We start from the raw sequence: 23,606 nt of genomic DNA on the forward strand, positions 1-23,606 counted from the left end.
CGACCTTGGGGTCATGTGATGACAGAGACAAAGGGGTCTGTCGCCTATGTCTCCAATGCAACACCTGGCACTATTGGTTGCTGTGCAAAGAAAAAGATTACTATAAAATACATCAAACAATATTATGACCTTTCATACAATCAGCTCACAGCATTGCTGCATGAGAGACGACTGGGTGCACAATTTATCTTTCTGTGTCTCTCATCCCATGTCACAAACCCAATTCTTCCCTATGGTGGTCCAGTTCACTAGGTATTGGCTATTAAACAGACTGAATAAATATGTACATGGGTTCCAATCCACTTTTTGTACAGTTCTGCAAATGGCTCCTCAGTCAATGGGAAACAAACAAAGTGGCTTGGACTGAGCCATACACTACATAGCCAATCAAAATGTTGCTTTAGGAGCACGGAAAGGAGGGGTTTTAATTTGATTGAATGGTGAGTGTGTGTGTGTGTGTGTGTGTATCTATCTTTCTATCTATATGTATAAATATAAACATATATACAGGGTTGGGAGGGTTACTTTAAAAATGTATCCCGATACAATTAGATTACCTGTTAAAAATTGTATTCAGTAATCTAATCCAAGTATCACAATATTAAAGTAATGTAACTTAATTACTTTCAGTTACCTTTGGATTACCTCAATGCCAAATGTGCAAATGAAGACAACAGAAAAGAGACATCGATAAGATGGCTTTTACTTAAGCGTATTCTGTAAGTTAACAGCACAATGTAACCTTAGAAAAGAAAATGAGGAAACCAAGTTTTAAGAATTTAACTGCTCAGTGTGCTCAGGGAAAGCATTCTTTGAACTCGAGATCATCATATGGACTTAAGTAGTTTTCTCTGTTGACTTCTGGTGATGTGTTGTAAAGTGTGCATGTGGATGATAGTATAATGTTCTGCATTTTAAAATCTATTTTAAATGTGTTAATAATCAGAATTTTTGATAAACGTATTTGTAAACGAATTACTTTTTTTCTGTAACTGTACCGGAATACAGTTACTTTTTTTTATCCTAATTACGTAACGATGTTCCATGTATTCAGTTACTCCCCAAGCCTGTATATATATATATATATCTATATAGACAGATAGATAGATACACAGACTCACCATCCAATCATATATATATGTCATTATTGTAGGTCCATTTAAATGTTGAAATGTTGTTTCAATCCACAACCATTTCAGGTTTGCATATTGTCCCCACAAGCAAAATTGATCATTTGGCAGGCTGTTCTTTATGATCGTAGCATCCTACCATGCCACATACGAGTGTGGTGCGAAAAGGTGTGATTGCTTGGATTTTCCTAAAACAACTGAACCGTACACTTGCCCAATCAAATAGGCCCATGCCGCCCTCTACTGGTAGAATTCTTACTTCAACATTTGAACGTTGCATTTGACCAATTTGTAATTCAATGTCAAAGCTCAGACTACTGTAGGATAATTATCTCATCGTGGGGCAGATGTTGAAGTTAGGCTACTAAATTATTCAAGTTTTAACATGATAACATGTATTATAAAGGTACGTAAAGGTAATTGCATATAATTATAATATTTTATTAATTTAAAATGATCACAGCTGCTCATTAGTATTATGATATTATTGCTCATTTGACACGTTTCCCCTAGTGGGCTATTTCTCTAGGCTATATCAACCTAGATTTGATAGGCTACAATAATCGCAGTCCATAGCCTATTTTTTCTATAATGCACATTACAACAATATTATTAAGCTTAAGAAACTGATTCCCTGTAAACCAAATATTGTAGGCCTATAGCCAACAAAATGTGAATGACTCGTGGCCACTGTATTGCTTTTAGCTTATGTAAACTACATGTCCCAAAAACCCCTGCGAATGGTTGTAAGGCTCAGTTACTGAGTTTGTAGACCAGTCCAATTGCTCTCGAATCGTTCTAGCTGCCAAGGATTTCTGTGTATGAGAACAAGAAGAAATTGACTAAGTACAGTGCATGACAGTTTGAAGGTCATCTCAATCAGGATGGGAAATGGAATGAACAAGGTACAATTTAATTAAGCCATCGGCGTAGCCTATTCATTTTTTGATCGTCATTGCAAAGTTTAAGCATTTGTCGTGTGTATTGACATTATTTGGCGGATGTGTATGCTTGCGTCATGTCTCAGGATGTGAACTTGCTCTTCAGTTGCGTGTTGGCATTGGTAACCTTTATCCGGCTGTAAGGTGACCCAGTTCGTTACTTTGCAGGCGCCGTCCTGTTTATAATGCCTGTGCGATCAAGTAGACTAGAAGAATGCAAAGCTACAGCCTACCCCACAGTGTAGGCAGTTACATTCAGCTTTAAATGTGATATAGGGGGCTGTCACAGCATCCTCCCATAGGACCATCAATCGTTTTGAATGAATGACGAACTAAATTCGCAAATGTCAAGAAATAACAGCTAGAGATGCATTTACGCAATACAATGCAAATGTGATTGCCCCGCGGCAGCAGTCGGCCGTTGTATACCGTAGCCTAACCTATTCAATAATGTGAATGCTATTACTTCGCCATACCAAAGAAAGCTTTGACTCCCCTTCCACCTGTTGTATGAGCAATAGGCTACATATAATTTAACAAGGCAGGGGGCAGTGATTCTCTAACACCAATGATCCACTGACCCACACACTCTGTTATCAAAATATGAATCAGTCAGTGTTCAAAATAAGTTGGTCTCCATTCATTGTGTGCAATGCACATTATCCAGATCTAGGAAGAACTCAACCACTTCCTTCCTCTAAAAAAACGTCTGTCTTTGCCTCTCTCCATATGACATGATAATCAAGACTCCTACCTAGTACTAACTGATCAAGTGACAGCCATGGTAACTGTTGTATTAACCCGATTTTAAAGTATAATTCTAACTATAATTAATTATTATATTATAATCACGTATTGTTCTCCTTCAGTTTTATTATTTTCATTTTCATTATTATAATTTTTTTTTAGATGTTTGAATTCCCATGGCTTTAACAATATTGATTCCATTGCAGTACTAACAGGTCCGTCACAATAATTTGTAGTGTGCTTGTAGGCATTCTACATAATCTTCCTTGCATGCTAGCAAACCCTTTATATGTTGCCATGGGCATATATGGCTATTGTTAAGGTATTTAGCAGACACCTTTGTCCAAAGCAGCTTACAAACATTACAAAAATGACATTACACACAACAAAAGTACCCATTTAAAATACAAATTTAAATACAAACAAACATTAACAATAAAATAACAATAAAACAATCAATCAATAATAACAATAATAGTAATCATAATTCCAAATATCAAAGCTATGATCATATTTATAAAGTATGCCTCAAACAAAATAACTAATTAGATAGATGATGTTTTAAAGGGTGAATTTTTAAAGGCTTTTTAATTGCACCAAGGCTGTCACTGGTACAGACAGCACTAGGTAGGTCATTCCACCACAGAGGTACCACAAACTAAAAGAGGCTTGACTGTGATCTCTTGCTGCTGAGAGAAGGGGAAGACAACAGACACTCATCAGAGGAGCAACATGGTGGAGAGGGGGAATAGTGCTGAATTATGGCATTTGAATAAGCTGGAGCCGATCCATGATCTTCCGAATTTTATGGAGTGTAAACCGACAAGACTTCGAGATAGAAGCTACATGCTCAGAGAAATTAAGCTGGTCATCAATTATTACACCCAAGTTTTGTGCAGTCAATGAAGACGAACCAAGCTGAATGTTAATATCTTGTGGGCTAGCCAGATTGGCTGGGAATACCAGGAGCTCAGTTTTTGAAAGATTGAGCTGGATGTTGAATGTCAATCCCTCATCCAAACTGAGATATCACTGAGGCAGAAATTAGAGCATTAACATAGGCTTGCTATGATCTTGCTATGATGAGTGTCAAAAGAGGCCAAAAGTGGCTGTTATTATTTGATTATTTGATTATTTATTTGATTGGAATTGGATAAATAGCTTCCATATGGCATTATTAATGAGCCTACAAAATTACATTAAGATTAGCCAATCACACAAGCATATATTAGCTGCTGAATTTTGATTGGACATAAGTAACCATTTTGTTGAGCAAGCCAAATGGAACTTCAGGATTAATCGTAATGAGCTAGGGTCATGCACCTCCTACACGCCAACCTGCAAAATAGTAAGGGCTCTCGTAATTCTCACGACCGTAACTTGATGGGATAGCACTAGGTAGGTTATTCCATCGCAGAGGTACCACTGATGAAGAACCTTGATTGCCATCACTTGCTACGGAGAGAAGCAGCTAGATTCCAAAGCAAGTCCCACAACATATGTCTACTTTTTCATTCCTGTACAGGAATGATCTTTCCCCCCTTTTCAATTAGAGTAGGTCTACAGTTCTCATATTTTTCCTCCTATGCCTGTGTTTTGTTGCTATATAGAAAAAAGTAAGATTTTTTTTTTGTGAGATTTTTTTTTTTCATGACAATATAGATATTATGTTTTAAGGTATGTTAACAATCCTATCTTAACCACCGCATTCTTTAAGTCAGGTTCTACCAGACCTCTATTTGGGCAACTTCAAAGGTAAGTCAAATATTTTCTCTTGAAATGTTTTTGACAGCCACTGTTTTCAGACTTTGGGTGGATGTTTAAAAGGCATGGATGTGTTTCTCCTCAGATGCAAGAGACAGAGAACAACTAGCAAAACACAACGTCACACATATTCTCTCCATCCATGATACAGCTGCTCCCATTCTTCAGGTAAAATGAAAGCTCAAGGCTATTCTTTGGAATATGTTTATGTAAATTAGCATGTGACAACCCAGCAAAATATGAACATAATCTTAACAATATGAACAAAATACACACTTATGCCATTGTGTGTGGAGGAAGGTCTGTCTGGCTCTCTGCTAACTGCATCAGTCATCTGTGTCTGTGTGTGACAGTAGCCTACCTCAGACACAGGACCCTTGTCCATGTGTTTTGTGAATGCTTTATGAATAATTATAAATACATTACATTGATCAGTGTTGCAATTGTTTGTTTTGTGAACAGGTTTAATTATTTAAAACCCGAAAAGGCGTCTCCATATAACCGATCACTCCCTATCTCAATTGTGTTCCTACGCTTGAAAACTAAAAGTATGGGGAAAAGGCCTCAGGCCAAACACACCCACAAGTCATTTCCATGCAGATTTGATCAGGTAGGGTGGCACATACTGTAGATCTGGTCAGTGGTTCACTCTCCGTTTCCTAGTCATACTTGCCAGACAGGTTAATGTATGTGTACACATGTATGTTTGAGCTTTGCTGGATGTAAACAGGAACAATAAGCATGAGCTCATTACACTATATGATCAATACAGATATGTACCATCCATTTAAAGGTGCAGTATTTAGGAATATAATATTCATAGTTATGTTTTTAGTAAGGGATAATATATAGTCCGCAGGTCAGTATAGGAAAATAAATCCTGACTGGGCAAACAGGACCCTGACATGCAGTGGAGGTTTTTTTTGTTAGCTTAGTATGAGACTTTTGTATCGACATAGGGAGCGGGTCCTAGTCCACGGAATCAACCATGTTGCGCTGCCGTATTTCTACAGTAGTCCAGAACAGACAAACCATAACACTTTCACATTTTTACCGCCACTGTAGCTACATTCCTTCATGCTCACCGCTAGTTGCCACTCCATACTGGGTCAAATGTATCGGCCAAATTAGTTCATGTAAATGTTATATTATTCAGTAGCTGAAACATCAGATCAGCAAATTGTGTATTACTGATAAAACTACCAAAGTGGATATGATCGAATGAGGTCAAATACAGGCAGCTGTGTTAAACTCTAAGTAGAGCAGGTCTGGCGACTCAGAATGTCACGGCATTTAAGGACACATGCATTCAGCAAACAGGCTACAAACAGAGATCCTTGTTCTCCTCTCTCTTGGAATGTGCGCTGAACAGTGAACCCCTAGACAGATACAAGGACTAGTTGTCATTAGAATGCTGTTCTGTTCATATGAGCCTGCTTCCTGTTTTTGCTCACACCCCTACCCCACCCCCTCACACTCACACCCAGCCCCATTCCCTGGCTAGTGGCAGGGTCCAGAGAAGATGACCCTGTGGCATGCATGCCTCTTGCCTGTGTGGCCCCCTCTGCCTGCCTGCCTGCCTGCCTGCCTGGCTGCTCTCAGTTTTCACTTTGGCTTGGCAACGCAACACAGCCCGTGCAAGGCCATGATTAGCACTGTAGGGGGCTGTCAACATACTGTGCAACATACTCTTGAGCAACAGGATTCAGAACAGAGATCATGAGGTCCTTATTTTAGAGCCTGTGTCATCTGTTAGAAAGACCATGATGTGAAGTCACAGTTCACATTTAGGATTGTCTCTGTTTGTTTTGTACTTGGTAAATACAGTACATATGATGAGGAAAAAAAGAAATGACACAGTATTCCTCTGTACTCGAATAACAAGTGGATTCTCTGAGATTCTCTGAGAAAGAGACATTTCAAGGTGTGAAGTAATAAATAATGCAGGGCGCGCACACACACACACACACACACACACACACACACACACAAATACACACATACGCACACATGTACACATACACACACACACATACACACACATGTACTCATACACCATGTCTTAATGAATAAAGCTGGACTCTTCTTTGGTAGACATGGTCTCTTAGGCTGCCTGCCTAGAACAGTGAGGCGTGTGCAGTGAGCTGGGGTTTCTCAGTTAGATGCAGCGATGTGGATCACGAGCGTGCTCTGTTTAGCACACCACCTCAAGGGACTTCAGGGTCTTATCAGAAAAACACACGCACACAGAGAACAGACCGAGTTGTCTCTTGTAGCTCAACTACCACAGCAAACTCAAATTACAAGAAACCCTTTTCCTGCAAGCGTAAAATTGCTAGACATGTGAAATTATGGCGCAGATTCTGACCATTTAACTGCAACTTCATTGATAGCATACAATGAATCATATATGAGATCTTAATTCTGCATTTTACTACAATGGTTCTTAAAAAGAAAGGCCTACATCTCACATTGTTTGTATATTGCAGGATCCTTAAGAGCAGGGTATCTGAGCAATTTCAAAATTGCTAGAGAAAGTCAATGGTTGCATTGTTGACTGTGTGGCATCAATCACTTTGGAGACTGTATGCTGGGAATATAATGGCTGGTGCCATTGTGTGTGAAAGTGGGGAACAACAGCCAGGGCCTCTCATCACTGAATACAATTTAAGCGTTGAGTGGATGAGTGGATGAGTAAAAGCAGTCACGGAAGCCCTTTGTTTAAAAAGCATGGAAGTTGTTGCATGTCATGTTACAGTGTGGGCGAAAAAGAGGAGCGCTCATTTGCAAACTGCCTGAGATTTTAACAGGCTCCATGTTAATATTCCATGGCCAGGCATCAAAAAACCAGAGCACAAGCACTCCTGGAAAAAAGATATATTATAACAGATTAGGGATTTGCATGGGAAGTAGACGCAGAGTTTTTCAAACATTTATCTGATGATCATTGGCTCAGTGTGGGAATATGCAATGAAATGTTAGCTACTTCCAAACTTGAGCCCTTGAAATAATTGCTTCCTGGTTTACATCACCTTCATTGTCATTAGTTAAATCGTCTCCATTGTCAAGTCAGTTGTTCTTTTATCAGCATTATTTTGGTGGTTGTTCTCTTTTCCTTTTCATAGAGAAATGCTCTTCTGTGTAGTCTGTGTAGTTCATGTACAAACCCTGTCTCCTCCTGCAGGAGATGACCTATCTGTGCATTCCGGCAGCAGACCTGCCCACACAAAACCTGTAAGCACTGCATCTACACAGCAAGCATGCCCGGAATCAAACGATACAGATCACCAGCTTTCTTGCAATCTGTGGGCGTCTCATGGTACTCTGACAACCTAGAAAAAAGGACATAGTTCACAAAATATTCATGAGTGAACGTGCCATACCATTCACAACGTGCCTCTCATGTACTTGTGCCTGAGTTATCCATAGCAGAGACTCATGCACTCTTGCCTACTACTACAGAACACACACAAACTCACATACAAACGTGCACACACAATCGCTCACATACATACAGACAAAACTGAACTCGGGCTGTCAACACACACACATGCAAATTGATACCCATTATATATACGCACATGCACACGCACACACACACATACATACACACACACACACACACATGCACACACATACACACACACACATGCACACAGGCTTCCTCCTGTGGCCCCTCAGCTCAGGAAGGAAGTTATGAGCCCTGTGCTGTTGCAGTGAACCTTTATTTTTACCGCTTTACAACCCCCCCGCCCCACACGCACAGACACACACACCACCACCACCACCGCCATCCTCCCCAAGCATAGCCCCACACAGTAATGTGGCCATTAAGCCCGTCAACAGCCCTGTGAAACCTCACCAGTGCCCAATGTGAAACTGGCCTTGTGTTTGCGCAGTGGACACACACACCAGTTTCTCATCCTGGTGCTGTCACATCAGCAGGATGGATGGCCCAGCAACTGGCGTCCCCACCCATCACCGCCACCCCGCCCATGCCACGACGCTCCCACAACCAACCTCCGCTGCTCCTTACCTGGATTGTCTGTTTCTCATTTATTTAACTGTCAAAATCCCCCCCCCCCCCCAAAAAAAAAACTCCTCGCCTTTAGCCTAGGTGCTTCATCATGTAATGTTTTCAAATGTTATATAAATATGTTGTCAATTTATACAGCAATGTTGCACAGTTGCATTTTGTTGTTTGTAGTGTATTGTAAAGGACATCTTCATGCACCAGAGGAATACTGCATACTTATAGTTGTATATCTCTCTCTCTCTCTTAAACAGCACGCAGCACTTCAAAGAGAGCATCATATTCATGCATGAATCTCGTCTAAAGGGCGAGGGCTGTCTGGTTCACTGGTGAGTACCATGATCCTCAGCCTCTCACCTCGTTTATGTGAAAATGACTTTCATACAATTTGCTCTGCACCAAGCACGGCTGTCAACAGCACCTCACCCCTCTGTGCATACAAAAACTCTCGAACTGTGTCTGGAGAGGAGCACAAGTCACCTGGATCTCTGGAGAGGCTCTGGAGAGATTGCTACAAACAGGTCTGCTGGGGACTACGTCAAGAGGTTGACAACTAGATCTCGAAAAAAAGAGGAAGCTTATTTCTGAACTTCCTAAAATCTGTAAACAAAAACAGCTATCTGATATCAATATTGACCGCATGCCTGTAACCCTAAGCGACCAGAACAGTGTTGTTAATGTATCGTCTCTAATCTTGCTACAAACCTCTAGAGCTGGTGACCAGTTTAGATTACACACTGTTCATTCAGTGCAGCTAATCATGTGTTTGACAACATTGTGTTGATTTGTCAAAGTGCTTGTGTAGGAGAATCATGTGCTGTGTCTGATATTGACTATATTTGTTTTTCTTGAATACCTCAGTCTATGTCTATTGATTATATGTCATACATTTCTTAAACCATGCAGATTCACTCACTGAATTAAACGTTGTGCATGTTCAGTTGTGATTGCATTGCCTCTCAGTACTTCTGATGGGACCATTAAGGAGTGCATCTTATTCTGGATGTGCTCTAGGAAGACAGCTTTTGCCTTCAGTTCAGCTGGCTTATGGGATGTGTCCTTGTTCTGAGTTGCTCTGTGTGTGTGTGTGTGTGTGTGTGTGTGTGTGTGTGTGTGTGCGCGTGTGCGTGTGCGTGTGCGTGTGCGTCTGTGTGTGTGTGCCTGTGTGTGTGCGTGTGTGTGTGTGCAGTCTGGCAGGAGTGTCCCGTAGCGTCACGCTGGTGGTGGCCTACATCATGACCGTGACCGGTCTGAGCTGGACGGAGGCTCTGGCTGCGGTGCGGGTGGCGCGCCCCGGCGCAGGACCCAACCAGGGTTTCCAGAGGCAGCTGCAGGAGTTCGACAAGAACGAGGCACAGCAGGTGAGTTAGCACCACCCTCTGAACACTAGGGGTTAGTTATCATTTCCTGTATATGTCAATCCTCCCTTCCTACCTTTCGTTACATCCTAGCCCCTTAAGGAAATGAGGATGGAATGCAACAAGGATGGAGGAATCAAGGACAGACATACCTGAGAAATTAGATGTGCTTGCTCACTAACACATCACTTTTAGGAGACATCAATTATTAATGACACAGCAGCATTACCTCTTACTAGACTTAACAGACCTGTCGTTATATGCAGCATATACAAAATTAAGAACTTTAAGGTCAATCAAAACAGAAATCCTACTGTATGTAACTGTCATTACAATTAATAACCATTGTTGCAATTATTTGTACCTACATTGATACGGGTCTGTATTTAATTTCATTATTCGTCGTCATTATCTTCTTTGTCTATTATGCCAAATTCTAACATCACAATTGCAGAGGTCTTTATTTAAATCCATAAACTAGGCTAAATGACACAGCTGCATCCCAGCGAGTATTATTCAATATAAACCAACCTTTTAAAAACAGCATGTCAAGAAGGAATGCTTCAATTATTTTAAACAAACTCTGAATTGAATTAGGCTTACTTTATTTCGAAGGCTATGGACATTGCAGACAATATTTACTTAGATGGAAGGCATACAATACTACAACTGTTGAAAACTGTTGAAATCCGCTAAAGCATGGAAAATTCTCTGTTAATAAATCCTTTTAACGAGGTGAGATATTTTACCATTCTCATGACATGGTATGGATGTATTGTTTTTTTTTTAAATGCAATCCTGTAGGCAACAAAATCATCAATGGTTCGTTAAAGTTGGCATATGTAATGATAATTCAAGCATATGAAGCATATAAAACTTGCGTTACATAGGGAGCGGGTCCTCTTCCACGGAGTCCGCCATGTTGGACCGCCATGTTTTTACTGTAGCCCAGAATGGACAAACCCAACACTGGCTCGAGAGAGGGCCTTTCGCTTTTTGATGGCCACTATAGGTTATCATGCACACTTGGAAAGGGAGGGGTGACGAAGGGGTATTCAGTTGGTTGCAATTTGCAACCTTGTCACTTTACATCAATGGCAAATCTGGTTGAAAGATGTCTCTCTATGGCAAATTATCAGTGAGTAAGATTTTCCATCTTTTTATAGATTTGTACTCAAACATAAATGCCCTGAAATTTTCAACTGGAAACAAGGACAAAATGGGTCGCACTTGGAATAGTTTCCCATTCACATCCATTATAAAATGGCCTGAGGACATTGGTTAATTAACTGTAGTTTCTTTAATTATGGGGCTAGATGTCTATTGACTTTGCATGTATTTCATGAAGTTTTCATTTGTACTGTTCCTACTTTAATGTTCGGGCAGATCAGTCACATCCCTTGACCACGTTGAAGTTAGCAAGAGAGTAGACATTCCCCTGACTTTCACCACATAGCTGGATATCTGTCTCAAACTACTTACACATTATGGTATCCCGAAAGCTCCATGGTTCAGGCATACTGAAGGGTAATCGGTGTGCTGCAAGTAGAATATAGGTGAAGTATAAGGGCATGTACAGTATGGTCAACATATTTTTTATATTTATTTTTTATAATCTATTTTCGTTAAACAGTACTAAAGGATTACTCATAATTGTCCTTCTGAATAAAAACAATAACTTTTGAAAACACATTGTGGGACCTTTCTATTCAAAGGTTCAACTTAGTTCTAGCGACCAACCTTCTTATTTTTCTTGGTATACACAGATGTTTCAGAGAATGTATAGTCATGAAAATTTGCCTCAAAGACATGGAAATGTCTTGGTAAAGATGTGTATGAATCCTGGCATGTGTAGTGAGACCATTACAGATGATTGAGACTGCGGCGGTGCGTTTGGTCTTTGATCAGCCAAAGAGGACACACGTCACTCCTCCGCAACTCACCCTGTAGCTGCTAGAATTGTATTTAAATCCCTCACTCTCGCCTATAGGACAGCCACTGGATCGGCTCCAGCTTATTCAAATGCCATAATTCAGCACTATTCCCCCTCTCCACCACGTTGCTCCTCTGATGAGCGTCTGTTGTCTTCCCCTTCCCTCCATACGGACCGTATGCCTCAAACAAAATAAGAAAACATTATAACATTCTAGAAAACATTACATATTACATATTATTTGTATTTTAAATTGATACTTTTGGTTATGTAATGTTTTCTAATGTTTTGTAAGTCACTTTGGACGAAACGTAACAATGTAGTAACGGTAACAGTAACTTCCTGATTAACAGGAATTTTTTCTTGCCCCTGTCGCCATTGTGCTTGCTCTAAGGGGGTCCAGGCGCTGGGCTCTGTAAAGCGCCTTGAAACTATTTTATTGTTTTGGCGCTATATAGTAAATAAAATTTAATTTAATTTAATTGAATTTAACGTAGTAATGGAACTACTAAAATGCAGTCTATCTTTTCCATGGTATTCAGTTTAATGTGGCTTTCAGTTTATCACTTATTCAGATTGTTTTCTTGTTTCCCTTAATTGTACACAAAGACCCTATAGGAAGGAGGCAGGTGTCTGTGTGTAGTTATGCTATGTGCTAAGCTGTAGTCATGGTGTTATGCTGTGTGTGCATGTCTGAATGTGTGTAGTACAGAGAGTGGCTGAGCCGGGAGTACAAGGAGAACCCATTTGATGACGAGGTGCATCTCCGCAGCCTGCTGCTCCAGGCCTCTGAGCCCGTCACACCGCAGGACACCTGAACCAAACTCCTCCTGCGAACACCCCATCCATTACCGATGGACACACACACACAGGGTTGGAGCCTCCCCAGATAACTGTGCTCAAAGACCTGACATACATTTGTCTGTGGGTTCCCATCTTTGCAAGATGAGTCGACCATCGTACATGATTCCAGAGGAAGGGCTTTGGGCATCAGAGCTTGTGTGTAAATGGTCTGTTTTATGGCATAGCACTGTTATTCAAACCTGCTGTTATGTTCTTTACTGCCTACATATGTGCTATGTTAAAGCGCTAATCCACTTTGCTTCACTTCTGAGTTTTGTTATTAATGATTAATGACCTTTATTTCATTTTTTCTGTACCTTGCAACTCTCCATAACTTTTTCTGGATCAACCATTAAGTTCATTAGCAAACTGAATGAATGTGTGTATTCTGCCTTGTCCAAATGTCCAAGAGACACTAAAGCCCTGCCTGTGGAGAGTGTTTTTTAAAGACATCACCACATTTTCATAGAAATACTTGTTTGAAATGTGCTGTCATCATCACTGCCATAGGTATGAAGTGAAAGGAAGTGTGTGGAGAGCTCTGTTCACAGTGAACTGGGAGCACAGAACCCACATAAATACATGAATGGCAGGTAGAGAACTGACATTATTTATTTTCATTATTGATAAAATTTTACATGTAAAGCTATGGTTATGGTCTGAACCAAAGTTGTATTTGATGTTGAGAGCAATGTCATTAAAGAGACTGAAGAAGTGTGATACTCTTGTGAAATGTTTTGTGATGAACTAGCCTATGATTTTATGTTGGCTGTAGAATATACAGTGCCCTCCACAATTATTGGCACCCCTAGTGAATATGAGCAAAACAGGCTATAAAAAAATATGTCTTTGCTGTTTATCCTCTTGGTCTTTCACTCAAAATATTCACAAAAATCTTACCTTTTCATTGAAGCAAAATTATTGAAAGAAAAAAAAACTGTTGACATTAAATAAATATTTTTCCCCAAAACATGTGTGCCACAATTATTGGCACCCCTAGAAAAATCTTATAATTAAAATCTAACTGAAGTATATTTCCAGTCATGTTTTACATTTTTAAGTTCACCTGTTTGATAAGGAACTCTTAAGAGGTCAACCATGACTTCCTGTTCCACTGGCGAACAAATATGAGGTGACACAGGCCAAATTCCATTAGTCATTCATCACTATGGGAAAGACCCAAGAACACAGTGGACAATGTGCGACGGAAAGTTGTGGAGCTGCACAAATCAAGAAATGGACACAAGTAAATCTCTAAAGAGTTGAAAATACCCATTTCCACTATCATGGAAATAATTAAGTAGTTTAAAGCGACAGGAGATGTTAAGAATCAGCCTGGAAGAGGACCTATCTGTAAATTGACCCCACGCACCGTGAGGAGGATGGTTCGACTGGCAAAAGAATCTCCAAGGATCACAGCTGGAGAATTGCAGAGGTAAATTGAGTCTTGGGTTCAGAAAGTCTCCAGAACTACCATCAGACGCCACCTCCATCACCACAAATTGTTTTGGAGGGTTGCCAGAAAAAAGCCTCTGCTGTCAATCAACAACAAACTAAAGCGCCTACAGTTTGCCAAATGTAAGTCAGACTTTCAATGGGACCGAGTTATATGGTCAGATGAGACCAAAATAAAGCTTTTGGCAACAAACATCAAAGGTGGGTTTGGCGTAGACAGAAAGATAGCCATACAGAAGAGACCCCCATACCCAATGTGAAGTATGGTGGCGGATCTTTGATGTTGTGGGGCTGTTTTTCTTCCAAAGGCCCTCGACATCTTGTTAGGAGACATGGTATCATGGACTCCATCAAATACCAGCAGATATTAAATGAAAACCTAACAGCCCCCTCTAGGAAGCTTAAAATGGGCCGTGGTTGGACCTTCCAGCAGGACAATGATCCGAAGCACACCTCAAAATCAACACAAAAATTGTTCACCGACCACGGAATAAAGGTTTTGCCATGGCCATCACAGTCCCCCGACCTAAACCCCATAGAAAATCTGTCGGAAGAGCTGAAGCCGAGTATACAAGCGTTGACCTAAGAATCTGAAGGATCTGGAGAGATACTGTATGTAGGAATGGTCTCAGATCCCGTGCCATGTGTTCACCAACCTCATCACACATTATAGGAGAAGACTCAGAGCTATTATCTTGGCAAAGGGAGGCTGCACAAAACATTAAATTAAGGGGTGCCAATAATTGTGGCACACATGTTTTGGGGAAAAATATTTATTTAATGTCAACAGTTTTTTTTTCTTTCAATAGTTTTACTTCAATGAAAAGGTAAGATTTGTGTGAATATTTTGAGTGAAAGACCAAGAGGATAAACAGCAAAGACAGATTTTTTTATAGCCTGTTTTGCTCATATTCACTAGGGGTGCCAATAATTGTGGAGGGCACTGTATATACTTCTACTAACGACTAAATCTACAATTTAGAAGTTTTCTATCCAAGCATTCAAACAGTTCACCTGTTATTTATCTGGCAAGGCTTGCTTTGCACTGTCTATCTCGTGTCTATCTTTGGTGTCATACATGTTTGCTACAGCAGAGGGCAGGACGAGTAGCATTCTAACACCAAATTCATTTTCAGAGAACAACTTACAGGCCAACTTACAGAACAAAGCAATGTTACATATAATGTCTGTAATACAGAAAATGTATACATACATTTGGCATAAGGCTTTTTTGACATATAGACATATGTGATTGTGATGAGAGATTCATCAAAATGTAACCCTTTCACAAAACTATTCTAAAGCATGTGCACTGAAATGTATGATGGTATTGGTGATTTGCATGCACCTCTTATAAGCTCATGAAATGAAATAATGGGGCTGTGTTCTCCTGAAATCTTCAACTGGATGCATCCAGACAGAAGATGCAGTACTTGTTGGTATGGTTGTATTCAACTGAAGTTTAAAGAGAAACTTGAAAAATATTTTTTCGCATTAGCATATCAGAAAAAGCAGTGAAGTTGTGTGGTGTAATGGTTGACCAAGCTTTAATAAACATCTAGGACGCCTACACCCTTTTTAGAAGCACTGCACTGCCAAAATGCCCTCCTACGTGTTTGACCCTGTTCACAGTAAAAAATGAATTCCGTTCCCACTAGATGGCGTACAAAGATTCACCGTTCACCTGTACCACACTGTGTTGTGGATGACAGTTAAGTTAGACTCAACTCCTGTTATCCATAAATGCTTTATTTCGTAGGTATGTTATGCGCCTGAAGACGAGCTCTGTTGGTCACACAAAGCAGTAGCCTTCACATTGTAGCTGGTCCTAGGTTGCCTAATACAGTTAAACGTATCTTCAATAAAGATGGCATTGTGGACGAGAGATGAAATAACTGTAAATATAGAAGTCATAATATTTATTATAAATAAGATTTAGGTCGGAACGATTTGTCCCGATGACGATTTTAGGGAGATTTTTGTCGGAATCTAGAGACAGGTAAATGTTCCACTGTCGGTGTGCGTGTCTTTTGCTTGCCGTTCGACAGGGGTTTCCCGTAGTGTGTTTACTGCGGCTTTCTGCTCGATATGCTTTTCAAAGAACTCACACCAGGGCAATGAGGCGTGCATACAAAGATCAGACACACGTATGCTCCACCCATTGAGCCGCTGTCATTATTTAAGAAGACCTCATTAGCTGGGTTGTACTGAGTTGTATTATCGCCTTCTCAAACTCTTTTGGCCCGGACTCTTAAAGGTAAGTCTTTATGTGAGCGCGCACGTTTGAAATATTAGTTACCGGGCGAAGCAAGAGTGTGGCACGGCAGTACACTTCAAATCCATTATTAAGTTTTTGTTTTTCAAATTCACACTGTACAATGAAACTGCAACATAGTTACTCATTTTAAAATGAGAAATTAGACAGAGCTTTTTGACTATTATTCCATTACATTTTTTTTTTTTTTGCATTCTTACTAGTCACACTGTGAAATAATACAAATGTCTATGCATGGCAATTTTATTAACACATACACATATGCAGATATCTAATGTTAGAGCAATATATTTAGTTCAACAACATTTTGATAACTTTTTACACTAAACGTCTGTACAGAACAGGCGTCATTCATTTTCATTCACAATGATTTTGCCGGAAGCTTACTGCCTCACATTTCATGACTTAATGCATGTAGCCTTCTGCATGCAATAAATGCATGTCCATTGCATGTGTTCAGTCACCTTATCCCCGTCCTGATGCATGCGTCTATTAACAGAGATTAACAGAGATGAACTTAGATGGCGACTGCAACATGTCAGTCAGTTGTGGCAATGGGAAGCTTAGACAGTGGCTGATCGATCAGATTGACAGCGGGAGCTATCCTGGACTGGTTTGGGAGAATGATGAGAAAAGCATTTTCAGGATACCATGGAAACACGCGGGTAAGCAAGACTACAACAGAGAAGAGGATGCAGCCTTATTCAAGGTGAGCTTTATTTGGAAATATCAGAGGTACTGTTTCATACAACTATGTTATAATCTGAAACTGGTAAACGTATTTGTAATACACAACTAAAAAAGCCAATGTCTTTGAAAATATAGTTGCGATATTAGGTAACTATAATATACCCATGTGTTGGAAAGCTACAATACCAAAGGAGAACTTTCAATGGACTTCATTCATTCACTTCATTCCGGTTTCAGGCCTGGGCACTGTTCAAAGGGAAATACAGGGAGGGAGTAGACAAACAAGACCCCCCAACATGGAAAACAAGACTACGCTGTGCACTTAACAAGAGCAATGACTTTGATGAACTGGTGGACAGAAGTCAACTGGATATATCTGATCCTTACAAAGTATACAGAATCATACCTGAAGGAGCCAAGCGAGGTAGGTGATGTATGTATGTATGTATGTATGTGTGTATGTGTGTGTGTATGTATGTGTATATATGTTTATGTATCTCAGTAGATTCATAGATAGATTGAAAGACAGATTTATGATTACATATGAATATTGGTGAAGAGACAGTACTGACTGATGAAAAAGTAGCCCAATCATGTAAACTAGAGAACTGTTTGTGTCAATGACAGAACCGGACTGAGTACTACAGGTGATAATCAGGGTCTGCCTAAAAGTTAGCATATCTTTAGACCCTCACAGGGCTCGTAGTGTTGTTGTAAAGTTGTGAGAGTTGCTCTCTGACCTGCAGACTGAAGGATTGTACCCATGCCCAAGCAAACATGCCAAAATAAAGAGGGTGAGCATTTTGGTGAGCAGATTGAGGCAAGGCTGCAGGGCGGCCTCACTTTTGTCTTGGTAGATCAAGCAGGAAGCTGTGAGGAAGCCGCCGCATGCTGCATGCTTTTTTTAGAGGTCTACGGTTACCACCGTATGCAGAGCACGACAATTCAGTCCCCCCCCCCCCCCCCTCTCCATACAACTTGCACAACCTACATTGTTAAAGACAGATGACCACCCTCATAAGAGTGCGATGAGTAGCTTAAAAAATGAGTGCAAAGTTATGACTTAAGATGGGCACTTCTGCAGACCTTGCCTCACAATGTTGATATGCCTCACCATTGACAGTATATGAAGTTATTATCACACATGATTTCAGCAAACAGCTTTTAATGGGAACAGTTCTGGTTATGGTTAGGTGCCTAGTTCATAACTGTGTTTGGGTAGTGAGGCTTAAATGGTTGGTCGCACGCAAATAAACATTACTGACATAAATACCATTGGATGTCTGAGTAGCCGAGACCTCGGATGCCACTTCCACATTGTGTCACTTCAGGTTGTAGAGAGCACACTGCTGTTTGGTTTGTTGCGTTGCAACAAAACGCTAAATCTAGTGATGTATTTTTATCTGCACAAGTACACTGTGTGGCGTCTCGTCAGTACTGCTGTAGTTCTCCTCACGCTTGACAGTGCTTGTATATGCTAACTTTAATCGAGTGTATCCCATTATTAATGCTAAATTAATTGTAATAGATTGGTAAATATATACAACTGTAAATTGCAAAGTGTCACAAGATTCACTTGGTACATTTACATGGCAGTGGTTCATTGCATGGTGTCTTTGCTGTGGCTTTGTGTGATTGTGATTGTGTTTGTGCCTTGCAGGTAATAAGGTTAGTAGCGTGGAGGAGAGCTCAGCGCACGCGAGCCCTCTGAACTATCCTATACCCCCACCCTACCCACCACTGCAACCCACGGTGAGTCAAAGTGCAGAGCCTATGAGCTCCCTAGCATGCTGCTTCCCTCTGTCAAGACATACATAGGTGTACACACAGCCCGTACATACACTGAAACAATAGACAACGTGTCCAATAGCCAATGCCCCAGTATGTCCTCAAATGATCTTTTGGCTTTTTGTGATTGATGAGAGCAACTTGTATTTACTTTACTTGTATTGTCTTTACATTTTTCAGAAATAATGACATGCAACAACTTGAGACATTTAAAATGTTTTGATCTGATTGATTCATCTGTGCATGGTGTTAAACCTTATTCTGACAGCCTCATCCAAACGCCTGTTTATCACTGACATCACTGATCTGTTCTGCTGTTTCTCCTAGATGCCCAGTTACATACTCCCTCATGAGCGAAGGGACTGGATGGATTACACAGTGGAGCAGCCACACCATCAGCCCCCCCATGCTGACCTTCAGTATGGCCAGTGCCCCTACCCTCCGACCCGGCCCCTCCCCTGGCCCTCCTGTGACAATGGTAAAAGCACAGGCAGGAGACCTGAATTCTGACTTTTTTTTAAGGTTTATAGTGCCTGTTGAGTGACTGGGCTATAATTGACTGTGACATTATAGCAAATCAAAATGTTGCTACTTCTGTAGTGTTTGAAAATACCATACTGGTAGCTTCAGTTAGAGAGTCCATTTGCCCTGGCTGAAATGTTCAAAAGATGCATTTCAAATGCATGGTCCTCAGCTTGATATGATGAGTTAGGTGGTTCAGTGATCCTTTCCTCACACATGGAGTGATTTGCTAGTCATAATGAGGCCTTCAACGCCTGTGAAGACACTGCGCCCACCACACTTTATGTTGTCATCAATATATCATAACAGTGTGTATTCTAACCCTCATTCTAAGAAGAATGGCCATTTTGAACCCTTGGTATTGCAAAGGGTTAACTGCAGCTGCGAAATCTTCACAAGGCACACTCTCATTTTCACAGCAAATTTCACAGTGTAATTTCAAACACAGAGCACACCAAATAAACTCACGCCTGCGGCTGTGTCTTCTGCTAACTGACAGATGCAGGTCTTCAGATCTCTGGCTTGCTACAGTCAGTACAGCTCAACCCCTTAACCCTCAGCCCCACATGTTATGATGTGGCATCCTTTTCCCAGCTGAAGATGCACTTTGTTGCTTTAGCATGTAGGTGTATGTGAAATTCCCACTCAGTATGTAGTAGCAGGAAGGGTGACAGCAAATGTCACAGCCAAACATGTAACCAAGGCTGATGAAAAATGGTCTGTGTTACAGTAAGGCCTCTTTAAAAAAAAAAAAAAAAACACCTAGGCAGATTTCAAGACACAGTGTCTCTAGCCAAGATTAACATAGCTTGTTACGTGACTATTTATGCTTTGCCATAATGTGGCATATTTCACACGGTTGCTGATTTTAAGTCTCTCATTGCTCTCTTTTCACTCTGACGCCTATTTGATCTCTGCCTGTCGCAGGTTATCAGTTTTCTGGAACCTTCTATACATGCTCCCCCACTGAAACACACACTTCCGCCTTCACAGTGGACCCCAGCATGAGAGCAGCAGAGGCCATGGCATTCACCGGTAAGCCCATCTCTGCACAGGAGCGTTATCATGCACAGTGTCATCATGCAATAATACCATACACACCTCTTATGGTTTGTTTCATTGTTGTTGTGTTGTACTCTATATTATGTTAATGCAGCCTATGGCTTCAGTTAAATAACAATGATCTGTCACACCTTGAACTGTCATCTTTAAAGCCAATGAAAAGCCAATGAAAACTTTGTCAGCCTGTTACTGTTACCTGTAAGGATATGCTTTAGATTACTGTTAACTGCAAAAGAATCAAAGCTAGCCATGCCATCAACCATTGGATGTGTTGCTCCATCTGTAGACTACCGATTGCACGTGTCTCTCTTCTACCGGGAGTCTCTGGTGAAGGAAGTGACCACCAACTGTCGCGACGGCTGCCGAATCTCCTCTGCGCCTTCCTCCTCCTCTTCCTCGTCTTCCTCTCCCTCCTCTCCGGGCCTGACGGAGGACCGGTTTGACGGCATTCCCGAGCCCATCGTCTTCCCCTTCCCGTACCCGCAGTCGCAGCGGAGGGGCGCAGAGAAGCTGCCAAACGTGCTGGAGCGCGGTGTGCACCTGTGGATGGCGCAGGACGGCCTCTACGCCAAACGCCTGTGCCAGGGCCGCGTCTACTGGGAGGGCCCGCTTGCACCATACGCCGACAAGCCCAACAAGCTGGAGAAGGAGCAGATCTGCAAGCTGTTTGATACGCAGCAGTTTCTCACAGGTGAGAGGGGAAACGCCATGACTGTGAAGCTACTGTGCATCCAGAGCCAAACAGGAGAAAGTACTGAGCCATTCGGGCAAGGTGGATGCCAACTTTAATGGCTGTCCCAGTGTCCCAGATTTAGATGTATTCATTTAACAGACACTTTATCCCCAGTGACTTACAGTGGTGTTGTTAGTCCCCACAGGAACACAGAAATTGTTAGTATGACATTGAGGCCAATCGAAAGGGAAAACAAACATTAGACATTCACAAATCACTCCAAACGTGTGAGATTTGGCTGCCCTGGGGGTGATCCGGAGGGCTGAGGGGAGACCTGTTAACGCTCATGGTGGCCCTGAATGACCTAGCTTTAATGTTATTATAACATAATTACAAACTGAAAACAGGCGGTCACTGGGCAGTCCCATTCTCATGATGTTTATCAGCCTTTAGTCATAGACTCTCATGCCTGCCGCCCCCACTGACCTGCCTGTGGTTTACCACACCTCTCATCCTCAAGCTTTCACTAGACTTGCACTTGAGTAGTGGAGGTAGAGACAAAGGACTTTCCGACAAAAAATATTTCTTTGATTCATTTCTTGCGATAGAACCCTCCAGTGGCATTCCAATGAAATATGTGGCTTTGCGTATTTATATACTGGAAACAGTGAATGTTAGATACTTGAGTCTGAGGTATTATCTTTGTACTCCTCATGAGCCACAAAAAGGAGTTTTCTGTTTGTTCTGTACTTTTGCCCAGTTGAGAAAACTTCAATAGTTTTCTGTAGCAATCTGTGTCTGTATCTATGTAATTTTTAATCTAATCTGTTTTACTGCGTAAGGTGAAGTTCCCCATCTCACACTTCCTTTTACTCTTACTCTTTTAATTACGTTTTGAAGTCGCCATCTTTGAAATGGTTTGTGATCCCCTTGTGAAACTGAGAGTCATCCCATGTGTAAGTGCATGGCTTACCACTTCATTGTTCACCATGACATTTTTCTTCGCTCTCTTTAGAACTGCAGGGGTATTTTCATCACGGCCGCAGCATGCCGAGGTATCAGGTGGTCCTGTGCTTTGGCGATGAGTATCCGGACCCTCAGCGGCAGAGGAAAATGATCACAGCCCAGGTGAGCTTCAACACTTCCTGTTTCTTCTCCTCTTCATCCTCCTACCATGCGCTCTCACAGTAAACATCCATAGTCAGCAGAGAGCCAGTGCCCACTTGTGCAGTCCTCATAGTAATTCCTCATAGTGATTCCTCATAGTGATTCCTCATAGTGCAGTCCTCATAGTGATTCCTCATAGTGATTCCTCATAGTGATTCCTCATAGTGCAGTCCTCATAGTGATTCCTCATAGTAATTCCTCATAGTGATTCCTCATAGTGCAGTCCTCATAGTGATTCCTCATAGTAATTCCTCATAGTGATTCCTCATAGTGATTCCTCATAGTGCAGTCCTCATAGTGATTCCTCATAGTGATTCCTCATAGTGCAGTCCTCATAGTGATTCCTCATAGTGCAGTCCTCATAGTGATTCCTCATAGTGATTCCTCATAGTGATTCCTCATAGTGATTCCTCACAGTGCAGTCCTCATAGTGTTTTGTTCATGACCCCCTTCTCATCCAGGTGGAACCCATGTTTGCCAGGCAGCTGGTCTACTTGGCTCAGCAACCTAGTGGTCACTATCTCCGGGGCTATGATATCCCAAGCCAGGGAGCCTCACCGGCAGAGGACTACCCAAGGGCTCTCCAGCACATGCAGGAGTGATGGCCGACAAAACCAGACCAATGACAGACTCTCAAAAGACTCTCAAAAGAATTTCAGCAAACTTTTCTTTGTCCTGCAGAATGTTACAGGGAGACAAGGGTTGTCAACAGTCCTTGGCGTATGTCATATTTATGTTAATATTTCCATGAGTGTGTGTGTATGTGTGTGCCTTGGCAAGTGTGCGTGTGTAAGGTAGATAGAAAGTTTGTATGTATGTGTGTGTGTGTGTGTGTGTGTGTGTGTGCGTGCGCGTGCACGTGTGTAAGGGTGAGAGAGAGAGTATATACAGTATGCATGTATGAGCACATGGAGTGGTGTGTGAGTGTGTGTGTGTGTGTGCATGTAGAACTTTAATCTAAAAAGGGCATCTTCCATTTCTGACATGAGGTTTTAATCACTATTACCAATGCCATTCATCTCTCTGTGTGCTGTGAATATGCTGTAAAGGCTTTGAAAAACAGTCAGGTTCTATCAGTCAGTATTGATATAGAATAAAGTCAGGGACTGTCAGTCAGTCAGTCAGTCAGTCAGTATTGATATAGAGTAAAGTCAGGTACTGTCAGTCAGTCAGTATTGATATAGAATAAAGTCAGGGACTGTCAGTCAGTCAGTCAGTATTGATA

At 41.3% G+C, this 23,606-nt stretch overlaps 2 protein-coding genes across 3 annotated transcripts; both read left to right on the forward strand.

Annotated features, from left to right (window-relative positions):
* Nucleotides 1-1,863: 1,863 nt before the first annotated feature.
* On the forward strand, nucleotides 1,864-13,469 carry dusp22b (dual specificity phosphatase 22b). Of its 2 annotated transcripts, none has more exons than XM_031563225.1 (7): nucleotides 1,864-2,035; nucleotides 4,540-4,573; nucleotides 4,668-4,750; nucleotides 7,767-7,816; nucleotides 8,870-8,944; nucleotides 9,805-9,976; nucleotides 12,614-13,469. In XM_031563225.1, exons 1-7 carry the CDS (start codon nucleotides 2,015-2,017, stop codon nucleotides 12,722-12,724), a joined length of 546 nt encoding a protein of 181 aa, XP_031419085.1. In that variant the 5' UTR covers nucleotides 1,864-2,014; the 3' UTR covers nucleotides 12,725-13,469. The 2 variants fall into 2 exon arrangements, with proteins under 2 accessions (XP_031419085.1, XP_031419086.1); XM_031563226.1 differs by having other exon boundaries at nucleotides 12,619-13,469.
* A 2,710-nt stretch (nucleotides 13,470-16,179) lies between these two features.
* On the forward strand, nucleotides 16,180-23,197 carry irf4a (interferon regulatory factor 4a). Its single transcript, XM_012826023.3, has 9 exons — nucleotides 16,180-16,461; nucleotides 16,979-17,188; nucleotides 17,407-17,593; nucleotides 18,830-18,921; nucleotides 19,285-19,435; nucleotides 20,407-20,514; nucleotides 20,828-21,232; nucleotides 22,230-22,342; nucleotides 22,843-23,197. Exons 2-9 carry the CDS (start codon nucleotides 16,991-16,993, stop codon nucleotides 22,981-22,983), a joined length of 1,395 nt encoding a protein of 464 aa, XP_012681477.1. The 5' UTR covers nucleotides 16,180-16,461; nucleotides 16,979-16,990; the 3' UTR covers nucleotides 22,984-23,197.
* Nucleotides 23,198-23,606: the final 409 nt, after the last annotated feature.

This window comes from Clupea harengus, chromosome 25 (assembly GCF_900700415.2).
Source record: "Clupea harengus chromosome 25, Ch_v2.0.2, whole genome shotgun sequence".
NCBI lineage: Eukaryota > Metazoa > Chordata > Actinopteri > Clupeiformes > Clupeidae > Clupea > Clupea harengus.

Coding starts and splice junctions, on each gene's coding strand:
- irf4a (XM_012826023.3), top strand. CDS start 16,991: ATGAACTTAGATGGCGACTGCAACATGTCAGTCAGTTGTGGCAATGGG. Junction 18,922..19,284: donor ACCCACCACTGCAACCCACG/GTGAGTCAAAGT, acceptor TGTTTCTCCTAG/ATGCCCAGTTACATACTCCC. Junction 21,233..22,229: donor TACGCAGCAGTTTCTCACAG/GTGAGAGGGGAA, acceptor CGCTCTCTTTAG/AACTGCAGGGGTATTTTCAT.
- dusp22b (XM_031563225.1), top strand. CDS start 2,015: ATGGGAAATGGAATGAACAAG. Junction 4,751..7,766: donor CAGCTGCTCCCATTCTTCAG/GTAAAATGAAAG, acceptor CTCCTCCTGCAG/GAGATGACCTATCTGTGCAT. Junction 9,977..12,613: donor ACAAGAACGAGGCACAGCAG/GTGAGTTAGCAC, acceptor GAATGTGTGTAG/TACAGAGAGTGGCTGAGCCG.